The sequence below is a fragment of the Triticum urartu genome, chromosome 3A (genome assembly GCF_056163025.1).
Source record: "Triticum urartu cultivar PI428250 chromosome 3A, HENAU_Tu73, whole genome shotgun sequence".
Classification (NCBI taxonomy): domain Eukaryota; kingdom Viridiplantae; phylum Streptophyta; class Magnoliopsida; order Poales; family Poaceae; genus Triticum; species Triticum urartu.
This window is the reverse complement of record NC_141875.1, coordinates 147,249,730-147,266,680: the sequence shown is the minus strand read 5'-3', so window position 1 is coordinate 147,266,680 and position 16,951 is coordinate 147,249,730. Positions and strand designations below refer to the sequence as shown.

General features: G+C 42.9%; 2 protein-coding genes across 2 annotated transcripts; both read right to left on the bottom strand.

Moving 5' to 3' along the window:
* Positions 1-5,857: 5,857 nt before the first annotated feature.
* On the bottom strand, positions 5,858-7,783 carry LOC125530914 (RNA-binding KH domain-containing protein). Its single transcript, XM_048695328.2, has 2 exons — positions 7,401-7,783; positions 5,858-6,521 (listed from the first exon to the last, which is right to left on the bottom strand). The coding sequence occupies exons 1-2, from the start codon at positions 7,653-7,655 to the stop codon at positions 6,099-6,101; spliced, it is 678 nt and encodes a 225-aa protein (XP_048551285.2). The 5' UTR covers positions 7,656-7,783; the 3' UTR covers positions 5,858-6,098.
* Positions 7,784-8,346: 563 nt separating this feature from the next.
* On the bottom strand, positions 8,347-13,349 carry NYC1 (NAD(P)-binding Rossmann-fold superfamily protein). The gene is made up of 10 exons (XM_048695327.2): positions 12,957-13,349; positions 12,060-12,138; positions 11,830-11,965; positions 11,396-11,470; positions 11,122-11,317; positions 10,888-10,956; positions 10,611-10,750; positions 9,590-9,712; positions 9,092-9,284; positions 8,347-9,004 (listed from the first exon to the last, which is right to left on the bottom strand). The coding sequence occupies exons 1-10, from the start codon at positions 13,245-13,247 to the stop codon at positions 8,819-8,821; spliced, it is 1,488 nt and encodes a 495-aa protein (XP_048551284.1). The 5' UTR covers positions 13,248-13,349; the 3' UTR covers positions 8,347-8,818.
* Positions 13,350-16,951: the final 3,602 nt, after the last annotated feature.

The window sequence follows — 16,951 nt, the reverse complement described above, 5'->3', positions numbered from 1 at the left end:
CTCCTCGTCGTGTCCGTGATCACATCCGGGACTCCGAACAACCTTCGGTACATCAAAATGCATAAACTCATAATATAACTGTCATCGTAACCTTTAAGCGTGCGGACCCTACGGGTTCGAGAACAATGTAGACATGACCGAGACATGTCTCCGGTCAATAACCAATAGCGGGACCTGGATGCCCATATTGGCTCGTACATATTCTACGAAGATCTTTATCGGTCAGACCGCATAACAACATACGTTGTTCCCTTTGTCATCGGTATGTTACTTGCCCGAGATTCGATCGTCGGTATTCCAATACCTAGTTCAATCTCGTTACTGGCAAGTCTCTTTACTCGTTCTGTAATACATCGTCCCGCAACTAACTCATTAGTTGCAATGCTTGCAAGGCTTAAGTGATGTGCATTACCGAGAGGGCCCAGAGATACCTCTCCGACAATCGGAGTGACAAATCCTAATCTCGAAATACGCCAACCCAACATGTACCTTTGGAGACACATGTAGAGCTCCTTTATAATCACCTAGTTACGTTGTGACGTTTGGTAGCACACAAAGTGTTCCTCTGGTAAACGGGAGTTGCATAATCTCATAGTCATAGGAACATGTATAAGTCATGAAGAAAGCAATAGCAACATACTAAACGATCGGGTGCTAAGCTAATGGAATGGGTCATGTCAATCACATCATTCTCCTAATGATGTGATCCCGTTAATCAAATAACAACTCTTTTGTTTATGGTTAGAAAACATAACCATCTTTGATTAACGAGCTAGTCAAGTAGAGGCATACTAGTGACACTTTGTTTGTCTATGTATTCACACAAGTATTATGTTTCTGGTTAATACAATTCTAGCATGAATAATAAACATTTATCATGATATAAGGAAATAAATAATAACTTTATTATTGCCTCTAGGGCATATTTCCTTCAGTAGAATCCTCTTGGGCTCCTCTATCTTCAGCATTATGAACCTGAGAGCAGATATATGCTGCAGATTCAAGACATGATGAAGGAATAAAGAAATTCAAATAAGATGACTCATCTGATCCCTCTCTGATTATGTGCCACATGGGTGATTTGAGAAAAGAGGCAGCCCATTCAAACTTATTAGGATTTAATAAAGTGGAACAAATAAAGTCCACCCAATCAAGTGGTACCTGGACTTCAGTGGCTCCAGACAATTTTTTTGAGAAATGAAGCTCCCAAGCATCCCAGCAAGCTGGTTTCTGTCCCACTAGATCTGCAGACGAGTCAGAATCTAAAGTTTTAGCTAAATACTTTCCTTTGATACTGAATCCTGGAGGAGCAGAGCTTTCTGAAGATGAAAAAGAGTGAGAATGATTACATGCAGAGACTGTCAAGGCATTAGTGCTGACTGCATTTTTATCTTCAACGATTTCAAATTCTTCATCTATATTATCACTGAGAGCAGCTGCAGCTTCCAAATCAAGGTTATATTCTTCATGCATGGCCAGCCTAATAATAGGATCATGCCCCTCTGCTAGGTTCAGACTAAAGAAAGGAGCTTCATCCTCAATATGAACTAATGGAGGGGGACCACCAGTTGGTTGAGAGGCAACAACTACAGGGTCAGGTGAGTTGTCCAAAATCTTAGGCACATCTAGCCCTTGATTTAAATCAATATCTGCAAGTGGACCTGGAGGCAAAAGGTTAAGAAATTCCCCATGAGCAGCCAGAGCTGGAGCTTCCTGCATCTGCACATGTGCAAACTGACCCTGGGCTTGCTAGGCCTGAGTTGGCCCCAGAAACAAATTGAGATCTGGCAGCCCATGGAGTCCCTCTTGGGACTGAATCACTTGATTTAAAATAATATTTCCCTCCATATTTTGGTTCTGAACTGCATTTACATGGTCCACCTGAATCACATGATTTAAAAAAACATTGCCTCCCAAATTCTGATTCTGAGCTGCAGGTGCATAATCCACCTCTATACCATTTGAGCCAACAGAAAGAGTTAGCTCACTGTTAACATCCATATCTGGCAACTCCACCTGAATGTTTTGTTCTGCCAGAGGCTCCATGAGATCAGCAAGCTTCATAAACTCTCCATCTTCTAATTCTTGATCAATAAACGCATCATCCTCAGCAGGCATGGCCTAGTGCCCCCAGCCAGGGACCTGTTCATCTGCTTCCAAGTCAACATCATTGCCAAACTATTGCATTGCTTGCTAGTGAAAATTTGGCTGGTTGTCTCCCACAACATCTTGGGCCTGGTGCTCTTGAATTGGTCCCACAAAGTGATTTAGCTGGTTTGGATGATGAAAAGGGTTTGCAAGCTGAGGATGAGGGTTTCCATCAACAGGTACATGGTATTCAATAGGAGGGCCTCCTCCCAAAAGCTCTTGCTGCAGAATTATAACAAGCACTGTCCAAGATTCAGAATTTGGGTCCTCGGATTCCCCAAGAACAATACTGATAGGAACATCTGTTAGGTCATCCACCCTAATTTTTACCATGAGGGCAGCCTGCGTGCTTCTTGCTCTATCCCACATCTGCATCTTCCCAAAGCCTCTGACAGCATTGGCTAACTCATGGATTTATCTTTTATCAAACGGAAACCCCACTAACAAAGCCCAGATATCCCTATTTAAAGCCAGATTTCTCCAGTTCATACCTTGATTGTGTCTCTGGAAGATGATGTGAACATTCCCATAAACGTGCGGACTCTGAAGAACCAAGGCATCCCGATCAAAGGGGTTTCTCAGCCTGATGTATGCCTGTCCAAAAGGACATGGACAGATCTCCTGGAAACCCAAATGCTTGACTTGAGTGAGGAACTCACCGATGATTTGCCTCACATTAGGGAACATAACCTACTGATTAGGCATAGGAACAATAGTGACTATTGTCCATTCCTCATGGTGCGGTGTGGCCGGGTCCGTAATAACCCTAACTCTGGCCGGTCTTCCTTCTACTTCAATGGCTTGATGATGCGGTGGAAAAAAAGGAGTGGGGTCAAAAGGAAAGTTGGCAATGGCCCTGCTGCTGAGCTCGCGATTGCTGACTGAAGCTTGCAGTAATCTGCTAGTTGTGAGGGGTGGCGGAGGAGGGAGCGAACTCGAGCTAGGGGAAAGATGCTCTGTTCTGGCTGGATTAGGTGAGGGATCCCAGAATCATCGATAGCATTCCTCGGGTCTTGCACTCCAATCGCGCCATTAATGGGAGCTGCAGCGGTAGGAACAGATACTGAGGTGGACCGCTGATTTGACAAGGCGAGTGATCGGAAGGCCGAGAGACAACCACTGGCAATGTGGCCCCACCCTTTACAATTACGACATCTGATTTTATTTTTGCAAGCCGGCCTCTCATGGCCCACCAGAAGGCACCGAAAGCAGAAGGCCTTGGACTGGGCCTGAGAAGATGGGCCAGCATTAACAGGGGCTGGGGCATGACCAGTTTGAATAGGCAAAATTCCTACCTCATTATTGCCATCAATGGGGAATTTAAGGCGATCAAAGACCGTGGTAACTGGAACCGTTGATTGAGCTCTGTCGGATCTCTGATGAGGAGGATGATGAAATCTTTGATTCAAGAATCTTGGAGCCGGAACCGCATTGGCGTAAGAAGAATGATTGTTTGATCGAGTGACCAAAGTCCAACCTTCCTCTTGATCACGATCTGAAAGAGGGCGGTGTTTTGGCCCATTTCGACCCCAAAGCAGAAAACCCAGATTGAATTTCGAAATAGAGATGTTGCCCTCATTATAAATAGCAAAACCCACATTGATGGACGAGACAGAGAACTTGAACAAACATGCACCAAGTTTTTGAACTTTGTAAAGAGAAGCACGTCCATCAAAGCAGGAAATAAGAATAGTACCTATCGATTCTTCTGTGAGACGGATCTTTGATCTTGTGAATTCAGCCACTAGGAAGAATTCACGTTGACCATTTTCTGCAGTGAAATTGGTCGGTAAGTTCAGAGATCTCAGATACGGTCTTCAAATGCATGACCTCTTTCAAAGCGAAGATCAGCGAGAGACATGGCTGCGACCAGAGGAGCGGAGGAGGGCCATGGAGCGTAGGAGATAGAGCAGAGCAGGCGGCTAGGCAGCTACGGCGGTGGCCGCGGTGGCCAGAGTGGCCAACGGCGGGGCGGGCGAGGCGCGCGGGGAGCGAGACCTAAGCGGAGCGACCGGCTGTGGTTTTTCGACATACATCGTGAAAGATCGTCACCACAATAATTCATTCCTAGTTACCTATAAAGCATTAATTATTTCCTTGTAAATAATATTTGTAGTAACATTTGTTGGTATCAGGATTTTTAAACCTTGTCATGATGTCACTCGCGAGACAGTAACATATAGTTGCCCATGAGAGAACACTGGGTTTGGGAGATAAACACACAATTTAGAAAGTGTTTGTCCTTCACTTCTATTTTTTCATCAAAAATTCTTCTACTGAATTCCCATGTATTGCAAGTAGTAACAGAGAGGAGTATATACCTTTTTCCTTCTGCAAAAAGTAAACACACTTCATATTGCCAAACAGTTTGCCTCCAATATCATATCTTCCCCAAAGGGTTCCAATGCTATAAGACATAACGAATGGTTACACAGATTAAACATATCAATTGGAATTGAGATTTGTGGTGTCAAATAAAACAGTTGGAGAACTCATCAAACGACCAAGAAACAATTTCTCTGGTACCACATGATACACACCACTTTACAAAATCTACAAACCTAAATTGCAATAAATATATATAGCAACAAAACTAAGAAAAATATAGTGGAAGACTAAGATAATTCTTTTCTCAATAGTTTCTACAGATAAGCTGAAATTTTAATTGTAATTTGAGGAACTAAAATCATGGTCTATGCGTGGCTGAGTAGAATGTTGCCCAGTTAACGATTTCTAAGCCCAAGGAATAAGAATCAGAAAATAGGTATTAGAACAGAGTACCAGTAGGTACCTTCGCTGTAGCAGAGATTACATGGTGTTGCCGGAAGGGATGCATATCACATCTTCTGCATCTTGTCCAAACATTTGCATATACCAAATATGTAAATCCTTCTATAAACTTCATGTAGCAGCTACTACAGGGATAACATACTGCAGCAGGAGATGCAGACCAAACCCTTTATGGCTCTCCACTGCCCATGTGCTGCAGTTAAATTGTCCGATCTTGAGACAGTAATAATACATAGCTATCATAAGGATAACCATACGTAGACTACATGTTTACCTTCTCCAAAGTCTGATCCTAAGGGTAACTTATACTGACTGTGACGACATAAGTGCGACGGATTGGTTATAGGTGTCGCTGTACTGTGAAGGACCATTGGAGGCAGGAGATTGAGGCCCTGTTCGGAGAACCTCCACTCCACAACTCCTGAAATTTCCCGGAGTTGGTGGAGTTGCGGTTGAAAACTGCGAAGCAGCTATTTCCTGACTCCACAACTCCTGAAATTTCATGGAGCTGGTGAAATTCCGAACAGGCCTTGATAACTGTTATCCAGCTCAAACTCTGCAGAAGCACCGTACGCACGCACAGGATGGTAATCCAAGATTGGATTAACAAAGCACCAAAGAAAGAAACTATGGCATCCAAAGAAACATAGCCAAGCTAAGATGGATTTACATGGCAATAAAGTACTGCACCAATGCTATATGTTTTGGGTGAGCCTCCTGTGAGAAGGGCTCGCCATACTGCTCAAGAGCAATGCAGAACTTTCTGTAGGATTCACAACCATTATTGTGGTCAATTTGTAAGGGTAAATCGACCAAATTTGACAATTCAAGATTCTAGGTTAACTTGATCATTCTCCACATCCATAGCCATGTTATAGAGTATAAAATACACACACTGAAGAAAAAGAGACAACACAACTTACACAACAGTATTTGGCATATATAAATAGTAGTCGAAGCAAACATATGGTAACGTGTATCAGAACAGCATTTTCTCAAGAAAAAGCCGAGAACAGAACACAAGGAATATCACCACAGATCTCTCGGCACTTCCAAGTTGTTCTTCGTATCAAGACAATGCATAGCACAGGGACACAAATCAGCGGATACAACACCTTACAAGGCCAAAACTGCAGCTATATAATGTGACCCAGACTCAACTAATACCTTTCTGCCAACCTAGCAGATACAGCCCTAAGCTTAGAATAGACCTTGCCGGCAGGAGAACCTAAGATAAGACTACAGAGTGAATCCCTGGCAACCTTGATGTTAACAAAGGATCCGAGTATGTGGATCTTCGTATCAGCGATAACTATGCGAGTCCTCGTAGAGTTCTCGATGGCATACTTGGTCTTGCCTCCTTTCCCTGACAGGCGCCCAATGGCACGCGACAGATGCTCCCCTCTGAGTGTCTTCACATCCTTGATCTCAAAGGAGTCCACATACAGGTCATCAAGACGAAGCAAGGCAACGGCATCGGCAATGTCAAATCCAAGCATAAAAGCATGCACGAAGTCCGCGCACTTCTGAAGGTTGCTCACATCTGGTGTATCATGCCTCGTCTTCAGCTCGACCCTTTTTGCCTGTAAAAAACAAAACAGACTAATGAAATTGCTGCGAAGGAGACAGAGAAATGCTTAACATTCAGATATCTGACAAGTTCTGCCCCAATAATAAGCACTGGAAGAACTCCCTGCAGACCCAAAAACCATGAGAGAAACACCGGCCACAAGGCAAACCAATTGAGTCACGTGTATCTGTATTCTTCTAGAACACTATGCTTTCCCACAAAAATAAGAACACCACTAAGCTAATTGATCAGGTCAGGTGCTCAGTTGGTGGCAATAATTCAAATCAGTAGCTTCACATCATGATGAACTGAAATAAATATGTATATGCAAATAATCAGGATAGCCAGCAGACATTTACTTGCTTCAAGACATACTGCTAGCGTTTATCCAATCGATCGAATTCATGAAGAATCCTCTAATCAAAGCTAATCGATCAGATTCAATACATACTGCTAAAACACTGAACAATCAAGTTCGAAAAATAGTCTATTTTATCACCATGGCTATCATGACTACCTCCCATTTTTTCAGGTCAAGTGCACAGGGAATTAAAATACTGAACACTGAAGTTTGAAAACAGAACATGTTTTATCCTGATAAAAGTGCTAGTACAGTGAACTGAAGGAACATGACATACATCACGTGTCTTTTTGACCTGAATGTCTAACCACAGGTGCTTTAAGCTAGTGCGGATTTTCCCCATGATATACAAGTGCTTGAACCAAACCGTACAGGATATAAGATCATCAACAGACCAACAAATTTCTCCATAATTACTCACCGAACGGCGTGCTTTAAATGACAGGGAGAGAACGAACACAGGTCACACGACTTCCCCTAACTATTAGGACGCTGCAACGACAGACTAGAAAACTGAGCCGGGTCACCAACCTTGAGGTTCATGCGGATGTCGACCTTCATGTGCTCGTAGACGGGGGTGTAGATCTCCAGCCACGCCTTCTTCAGCGGCGCGAAGCGGTGCGGCGGCACCTGGACCTTGCGGTACTGTGGCCTCCCGCCGCTCATCTCGCTAGGCATCAGCGCGTCGAACCGCGGCTTCTCCACGCCGCCGGCCGCGTCCACCGCCATCGCGCCAGAGGAGGATCCTCCTCCCGCGGCAGCGGCCGGGGCTCTGTCGACTTCCATCGGGCTACGGCTGATGCGGCTGCGGCGGGGGTGCGATGGCGCCGGGTAGGAGGCTGCGGCGGGGGTGGGATGGCGCCGGGTGGGAGGCTGCTAGGGTTTTGGGACCGAGAGGAGTGAAAACTTCGGAACGGAGAGGCTTATATTGGGCTGTGGAAGGAGTTTGGGCCAGCACAAGACGATGGACTGTTCCTTCCCCTGTGCGACATGGGCCTGGCCCAGCGAGCACAGTCAGAGCTAGCGACAGAAAACTCACGCATGTTTTTTGTTTTTTTATCGGTCTGTTTACTTTTAAGTTGAAAAAAAATACGAATTAAAAAATTGTTAATGAACTAAAAAAATGTTCAGGACTAAAAAATTGTTCGCAGATTTGAAAAAAAGTTCATGAGTTGAAAAATTATTCACGGATTTGACAAAAAAGTTCGGGAATTCAAAAAAATGTTGATGATGTGCACAATTGAAGCTTTCGTAATTGGGATGTGTCAAGCCTTTCTGGCATTGGACTTTTTGGGTGATATGCATGATGGGATAATTCGATGCGCTCCTCGCAAAAAAAAAAAGAAGAAGGATAATTCGTTGCCGCAAATGTCTGGAGTCATTAGCATTTTCTGTGGTCCTTTGATCCACACACAATGTCAGAGTGGAAATTTACTCCTGTATAGATCAAGAAGCCACAGTGGAAATTTACTCCATGTGTACAAAGATCCACTTCTTTAGTTCACGTTTCCGAGTCTTGCTTTCTTTCTATACAACGATATGTATAAATCTACAAGAACAGGGACATACATATCCTGAACTTTACACTGATGAACCATGAGTTCATAAGGATCATAACTACTACATCCATGTACAAGAGACGACCAAAGCCTGTCGACTTACTCGACTCTTTCCGTGCTCTGGTTACTTCAGACACATGTTCTTACAAGACAGCTTCACACACTAGCTTACAGTAAGTGGAATGCCCACATAACAAATGCTATTTACCCTTTTCTTAATCTGATGAGGGCTCGGTTAGCTTATCCTTAAATGGTAAGGCGGCTGATGATGATCCTATTTGCGTGTAATTACGCGTCTGGGATCACCTTTGCCTCCTTCGCAACATATGTCATTGGATGATAGAATCCCAGTAGTGAAAAAAGAATTGTCTGGTTTGGCGACTCCAGGGATTATGTGCCAGGGAAAGGTCCGCCTGAACTGGAAAGCATTATGAATGCACAGACGACCGAGAGTGAGAAAACAGAAACCCATGTATTCTCTGTGTACATCTCCATGGCATCTGTGAAGGAGAAGCGTGTTCGACTTTCAGCCCAATTGCGAATTCTATCAGCCTCGGCTGCATATACTGCTCTCCCCTGCAATCAGTAAACAACCGGTCAGAATTTGCAAGAGATACATCGACAGAATGGAGGGGTGTTATATTATAGAAAGAAGCAGGCTACCTCTTCATCAAACCATCGGCCTCGGCGAACCCATGCAGTAACCAAGGCAAGCAAGATTCTTGGTGGTGTCAAGTAGTTTACTGCCTTTCCACTTCCTTTCACAACTCGCATTCTTGGGACCAATGTCCTTGCTACTGTTTCTGGAAGCTCGCATATTATATTGAACATCTGTTTATTTTGGAGAGATGAACCACTGCAAAGAATAGACTGTAGGTTAACAACATGAGAGCGGCATGTATATACTACCTCTGTTCCTAAATATAAGTCTTTGTAGAGATTCCACTATGGACCACATACGGATGTATATAGATGCATTTTAGAGTGTAGATTCACTCGTTTTGCTTCGTACGTAGTCCACAGTGGAATCTCTACAAAGACTTATATTTAGGAATGGAGTACTATATATAAGGAGAGAGTTGCAGAGTACAGAATGAACTTTCTTTTCTTGCGCCAGTCGAATCCTGGCATCTGAAGAAGTCAAGTAACTTAAGAGGTTACCTTAGAAGGAGATCTGTAAGGACCATTCCAGGAGACGCGGTGTGTACTCCAACTTTTGATCTTCTGCTTTCCTTCATAAGCGATGCTTGGAACTGCCTTAGTCCACACTTAGTTGAGCCATAACTTTAAAATTGCAAATCAGCATCAGATTTAGTTTCATTGTAAAAGCAGGAGCATCAAATACAATGCATCATCAAGTTTTAGACAACGAGAAAAGCAAGATACATCATCTCTACAATGTAAGTGTTAAATAAATGCGTAGCAGATAATTCGAGAGAGAATTCCTTATTTAACACTGTGTCTAAATTTTATGCCCTATTTGACATTGACAAATAATTTCTTCCCTATCTAACAACGAGTCTAAATTTTATGCCTTTTATAACACTTCTGTCCATTTTGAGCCTAAATAACACCTGAAAAGACCCTTTTGCCCTCTTATAGTATGTTTGTGCGCGCATGTGTGTGCTGTTGCATCTGTGTGCGTGCGCACATGTGTGTGCTACTGTGTGTGTGTGTTTTTGCTACTTTGTGTGTACGTGTGTGTATTTGCTACTACTGCGTGTGTGTACGTGTGTGTGCGCGCGTTGTTGCGTGCCTATGTGCTGCATGCGTCCCTGCTGCTACGTGTGCTGCTGGGTGTCTCTGTGTGTGTGTGTTGCCTGTGAGTGAGTGCTACGTGTGTGTGTGGTGTTGTGTGTGTGTGTGCGCGTGTCTGTTGCTGCTTGTGTATGTGCTGCTTTTTTGCGGGTGTGTGTATGTGCTGCTGTGTGTGCTACTGCCCTCTCTCACTGATGCTGCGTGTGTGTTACTGCCTCGCACACACACATAACACATGAGGGGCAAAAGGGTCTTTTTAGGTGTCATTTATGCTTAAAATGGATGAGAGTGTTATAAAAGGCATAAAATTTAGATTCGTTGTTAGATAGGGAAGAAAAAGTTTTTCAGTGTTAAATAGGGAAACAAAATTTAAGTTAGTGTTAAATAAGGAATTGTTTCATAATTCGATGGCTGAGGTGCTTACACAGCTGTCAACGGTGTGCTTGATCCTCCAGATCCTGCTCCATCCATGTTGAATACATGACCTCCCTTCTCTTGGTATTGCATGACATCCATAGCTTCTCTGGTGCAGAGCAAAGAACCAACTAGGTTTGTTGAGACGATCTGCAAGTAAACCAAGGAAAACAGTTTTAAGGAATAGTGAAATCAGATTGGATGATCGAGCATGATCGAGCTAGTTATAGTTTTCCTGTCATTAAAAGGAAGCATTACGGACAGATAGAAGATATCAATGAACAAACCTGGGTAATATCTTCATCTGAAAAATTTACCAGTGGCCTAAAACCTTTGTTTGTGCCAGCATTATTTATCTGTAGATAAATTAAAAGATCGTATTTAGAGCAATCTACAATGCAAATACAGAATAAAATGATAGGGTACAAGTCGGTAAAGTTGTATTTTTCTACTTTATCCAAGTGACTCTTGAGGTGAAAAATGCAATGCTTAGCGGCATCCATTTCTACAGAATTACTTACCCAAATGTCAATTGAACCCAGTTCACCAACAGCAAAATTTACAAGCTTTTTTACGTCTTCTGGTTTGCATACATCACAAGATGTACCAACAACCTTAGCTTGTAATAAAGTTTCTCTTTGTTTCTTCTTGGCAACTGACAGGCCCTCCTGTATGTTCTCTTCAAGCTCATTGATGGTCTGAAGAACTGATTCAGGGCTGCCAATAGAAATGGAGATAGTAAGAAAACTAAGACAGGGAGCCATTGAACTAGAGCATTATGTCAAGGACTACTACCTGCGGGAAGCAATTACAACATGATCTCCAGAAAGAAGAAACTCCCGAGCAAGTGCTTTTCCTAACCCTCTTGTGCTGCCAACATAAAACTGCAGGGTCAATGATGATCATAAAAATAAATAACAACGAAAAAAAACAGCTTCTCATGGATGAAATCAGCGGTGTCGGATCCATGAAATAACATCCATCAATTTTTACTTCACATGTTTATAAGGCAACTAATTTAGGGGATTGTAATATATAACCGCACACCATAATCTCCTTCATAAACCAACAAAGAGATACGTCACTGAGGTGAAATAGTATTTCCTATCAACTTATGGAGACATTCATTAGATTAGGTTATTTGTTTTGTTCTATATTAAGAGCATGCACACTACTTACTGGGAAAAGATTCACATGGCATGTCAGAAGAAGAATGTAAAATAAGCTACCTTCCCGTTATGACAACGTTGCGAGGTCCAGCTTTACAATGTTCCTCTAGGACACTGTTTGCACCTAGCATTGTGCCGATAATTACTCCACCAAGCCAGCTATACCAAATTAGTGCATCCGTTTGGCTGTCTCCACCTAAATACAGAGGTAGACACATTATTAACTGAAACAAAGAGAAAGGAAGAATACAAATGCAATGCATTAGATTGTACAAGAGTATATGACTGACCTGATAACTGAAATCCAACTGCTAGTACAACACCACTGCTCATCATAGTGATAACGTATCTCCCTACCTGAGTAGCAACCTGAGAGGAGAAGGAAATCAGTGAATACAGATCATCCATGTGAAAAGGAGTACAATGTGTGATCTGTCTCAGAAAAAAAAAGATAAAATTCTTTACTGTCGAGCATGCAAAGAGTCAAAATGGCCATTTTAAGTTTATAACACACAACTGGACAACTTAAATGGATTAAATACAAGTAGGCATGATGCAGCCGATCTAAATAACAACATATTTTGAACAAATCTTGCAAATAAGTAGATAATGCACAGGCGATTAGGCCAGTATCAGGCGAGAGTGGACATTTTGTTCACAGTCACAAGTAGCTACTAGAGAAGAAAGACCCTACCTACATCAAACCACCCTCATCCCCACCTCACCCTATGGACTCTTTAAACTAAAAATCACAGTAAAGTTAGCTTAACTACACAACGTTCGCGCTGCAATTTTAGGCTCATAATGTGCAGTTTTATGTCACTAAGATTTAAGAAATATCAGGCAACCTAGAATTTAGCAAAATCGAACGCGCCGATCAGTGTCTCACACATAGAGTGTGCCAGTACTAGTGATTGGAATTCTAAACACCAAACCAGAAGAGAAGATCAACTAGAATTTAGGCCCCGGAACATATATAGGATCGTTTTCAGCATCTGATGCGAGCAATTCTCGCAAGCATGCGGCTTAATTACGATATCTACCCCCCCATATCTGCATATGCATAAGATAGTACCGTAAGTTAACCAAGCACCAGGCAACCGATCAATCGAAGAAATAAACCATAGTACTATCATCTAGAGCAACTGCATGTGTCGGGCGATCGACGGTTCGCGAACGGAGCTCACCGAGAAGAAGATCTCCTCGGCCTTCTCCACCGCGAGCTCATACTGCCCGCCATACACCTCCGCAGCCGCCGACCGGGACCCCGCGAGCCCCTGCATCGCTGCCTTCAGCGTGTACAGCGGCCCCTTCCTGCGCTTCCGCGGCTCGTTCGGCTTCTCGTCGTCGCCGCCGGCCTCCTGCTTGAACGCGCGGCAGCGGAGGAGGGAAGGGCGGTGGCACGCCTGAGAGACGACGGCCTCCGGCGAGCGGCGAAGGCGGCCGTGGACGGAGAGGTGCACGACCGCGGCGGCCATGGCGCGCTTTCCCCCGGAGGAGATAAGGATCCTGTGCTCTTCCTCTCGCTCCGGTCCGTTCTCGCTCGTACTGTGTGCGCTCCTTTTTGTTTGTGTGGGGTTGTTTTGCTCCTTAATTTATGGAGGGGCGTGTGCCCTGCACTTGCCAGTGAAAATAATAACGCGATGGATTTTGACGGAGAAAATTGAGCTCAATTCGTGGATACAGGCTCGGGTTAATTACAAATTATGCTTAAGTCCATTAGGTTCTCCTTGGCTTCTACAATCTCCGTGTACTTCCTCCGATCATTTTTACTCCGCGTATTAGATTTTTCCAAGGTCAAAGTCTTTGAAATTTGATCATGTTTATACAAGAAATTATTAACATTCATAATACAAAATTAATATCATAAGGCTGATCATAGAATATATTTTCATATTATATTTATTTTGTATAGTAAATGTTGATAATTTTTAATATAAATTTGGTCAAAGTTTATGAAGTTTGACTTCAAAGAAATCTAATATGTGTCGTAAAAAGGACCGGAGGGAGTACATACACTCATTTCAACGGAAGTTAATTCAGGGCCGAGGGAGTAATTTATTAAAAGAAATAATTCAACCTGAAAAAATAAAGAAATAATTTTCTGCTACTAGCAAAAAATAATGTGCAATATCTTTGAGAGAAAAATGTGCTTGCATACAATTTTCAATTAATCTGGAAGTTCTTAGGATCATATATTCTCTCTTTTTGTAAGCAAAAGTTGTTTGATGTAAATTGTTTTATCTTGCAAGGTTGTTGTTTTGTTTCACTGCACATTATTTCTCTATCTATATATAGTTTCTCGCAAAGAAAAATTATTCAAATGTTGCAATGTAGCAACCATACCTAGAAACTTTGAAGTATCGTCAAATCATCAAGTGCCAATTTGTATCTAAGAATCCCCGCAAAAACAAATTGCATCGAAGAAACTTTCTGTTGGGGAACGTAATAATTTCAAAAAATTTCCTACGCGCACGCAGAATCATGATGATGCATAGCAACGAGAGGGGAGAGTCCCACTCGGACTCAGGACCAAACACCACAATCCTTGGCGTCTGGCCCAGACGCCATGGGCCTCGGCGTCTGGCCCAGACGCCATGGGCCTCGGCGTCTGGCCCAGGGCCAGACGCCAGGGTCTCCGGCGTTTGGCCCCCTGGCCTCCGCAAAACTTCTTTTGCACCGACTTATAGCCCCATGGGCCTGACCCCTTGGCCAAACCATATCATCCAATATATGAATCTTTACCTCCGGACCATTTCGGAGTTCCTCGTCATATCTGTGATCTCATCCGGGACTCCGAACAATATTCGGTCACCAACATACATAACTCATATAATACTATATCGTCAACGAACGTTAAGCGTGCGGACCCTACGGGTTCGAGAACTATGTAGACATGACCGAGACACCTCTCTGGTCAATAACCAATAGCGGGACCTGGATGCCCATATTGGCTCCTACATATTCTATGAAGATCTTTATCGGTCTGACCGCATAACAACATACATTGTTCCCTTTGTCATCGGTATGTTACTTGCCCGAGATTCGGTCGTCGGTATCTCAATACCTAGGTCAATCTTATTACCGATAAGTCTCTTTACTCGTTTCGTAATACATCATCACGCAACTAACTCATTAGTTGCAATGCTTGCAAGGCTTATAGTGATGTGCATTACCGAGTGGGCCCAGAGATACCTCTCCGACAATCGGAGTGACAAATCCTAATCTCGAAATACGCCAACTCAACAAGTACCTTCGGAGACACCTGTAGAGCACCTTTATAATCACCCAGTTACGTTGTGACGTTTGGTGGCACACAAAGTGTTCCTCCGGTAAACGGGAGTTGCATAATCTCATAGTCATAGGAACATGTATAAGTCATGAAGAAAGCAATAGCAACATACTAAACGATCGGGTGCTAAGCTAATGGAATGGGTCATGTCAATCACATCATTCTCCTAATGATGTGATCCCGTTAATCAAATAACAACTCTTTTGTTTATGGTTAGAAAACATAACCATCTTTGATTAACGAGCTAGTCAAGTAGAGGCATACTAGTGACACTTTGTTTGTCTATGTATTCACACAAGTATTATGTTTCTGGTTAATACAATTCTAGCATGAATAATAAACATTTATCATGAAATAAGGAAATAAATAATAACTTTATTATTGCCTCTAGGGCATATTTCCTTCACTTTCAACACTATATACAATGGCCGGGCTATGAATCCAATCATGTGTAGTCAACTGAAAATTGGGTAATATGCATTACTCTATTTTTTTACATAATTTCATCTCATGGTATGTATGGCTTTTTTGCCAAAAAAAAGTCGTGTAGTTAATTGACTACACATATTGTGCGTGGCTTCGCCACTGACTGCATGATATCATATTAGATAGATGTGTTAGATTAGGCCATTGAGAACCATAATATCGACTTGTTCATAGTAGATAGATTATGTTTGGTTAGTGAAGTGATCATCAAAAAGAATTATAAGTCATGTTTTCTAATAGATAGATGCCTGGAAGAAATTTTGTTCAGTCAGTTTTTTCCTGTTTTTCTGCATGTTTGCCTTTTCCTTTATTAGTCGGGTTTTCCTTTATATTTATGTGTATTTTTGTATGTTAGGTGTGTGTAAATGTATATAGAGAAGTACTATACAATGCGTGTAAAGTGTACTAGAGTGCAAAATATTCATTATTATATGTTTATTATTGCAAGTTACAAAAATAACAACTTGTGTGCAACTTATTGTCATCATTTTTTAAATTTCATTTTTTCTTTAAGGTTAATACCAATGTCACTAATTCATTATTTTTTAGAAAACTTCGTCTTTTGAGAAAAAATAGTTTCGATTTTTGGTTTTTATATAGGGATAAGATTAATGGCGGTCGTTGACTTTCAATGTAATGGTCCCAACGAATTTGATTGAACACCAGAAGAAATTCAAGCATCAGATGGATACTTGGCCCATTTAGAAGGGAATATATTTCATTCAACGCCGAAGAAAAATATATTAGTTTTTTTAGAACATAGACGCTGGGAGCGTCCGGACTTAAATTAATAAAGCCCACATCGGAACAGGCAGAGTAGCTAACCGCGGACATAACATGTTCGAGACAAAAGCCAGGGCTACGCGAGGAACAAGAGGTTGAAGGTTCGGAGCCTGACTGCGAGAATGGTTACAAGGCCGAAGCCCATGGCTTTGAGTGCGCAGACTCGCCAAAACAAAATAAGGTGCCCACCCTTAGACTGGCACCACCGGCTCCCTAGCCGCGACGTAAACCTGGTGAATACGGATTTGGGCATGCTTCATGAGATCAGCGTCCTTCGGCTTCACCAACGGACTCCATTGCTGCAAGAGGAAAGAGCATTTGCAGATAATATTAGCCGGATGCGTCGGGAGCTGTCCTTCGATGGTAAATTTGTTGCGTGTCAGCCACAGGGACCAAAGCATCGCGCCTATGCTAGTCCACAGTACCCTCTTGCCCTGGCCCTGGACTGAGTCCAGGAGCGCCACCAATTCAGACAAGGAGCGCGGGTCCCATGAGACCCCGGCCGCCTCACGCATTGCACTCCAAGCAAAACGCGCCAGCGGGCAAAGGAAAAAGACGTGGTTCACGTTCTCTGGGGTCCCGCACAGCGCACACAGCCCGGAAGCCGGGCCATTCCTTTTT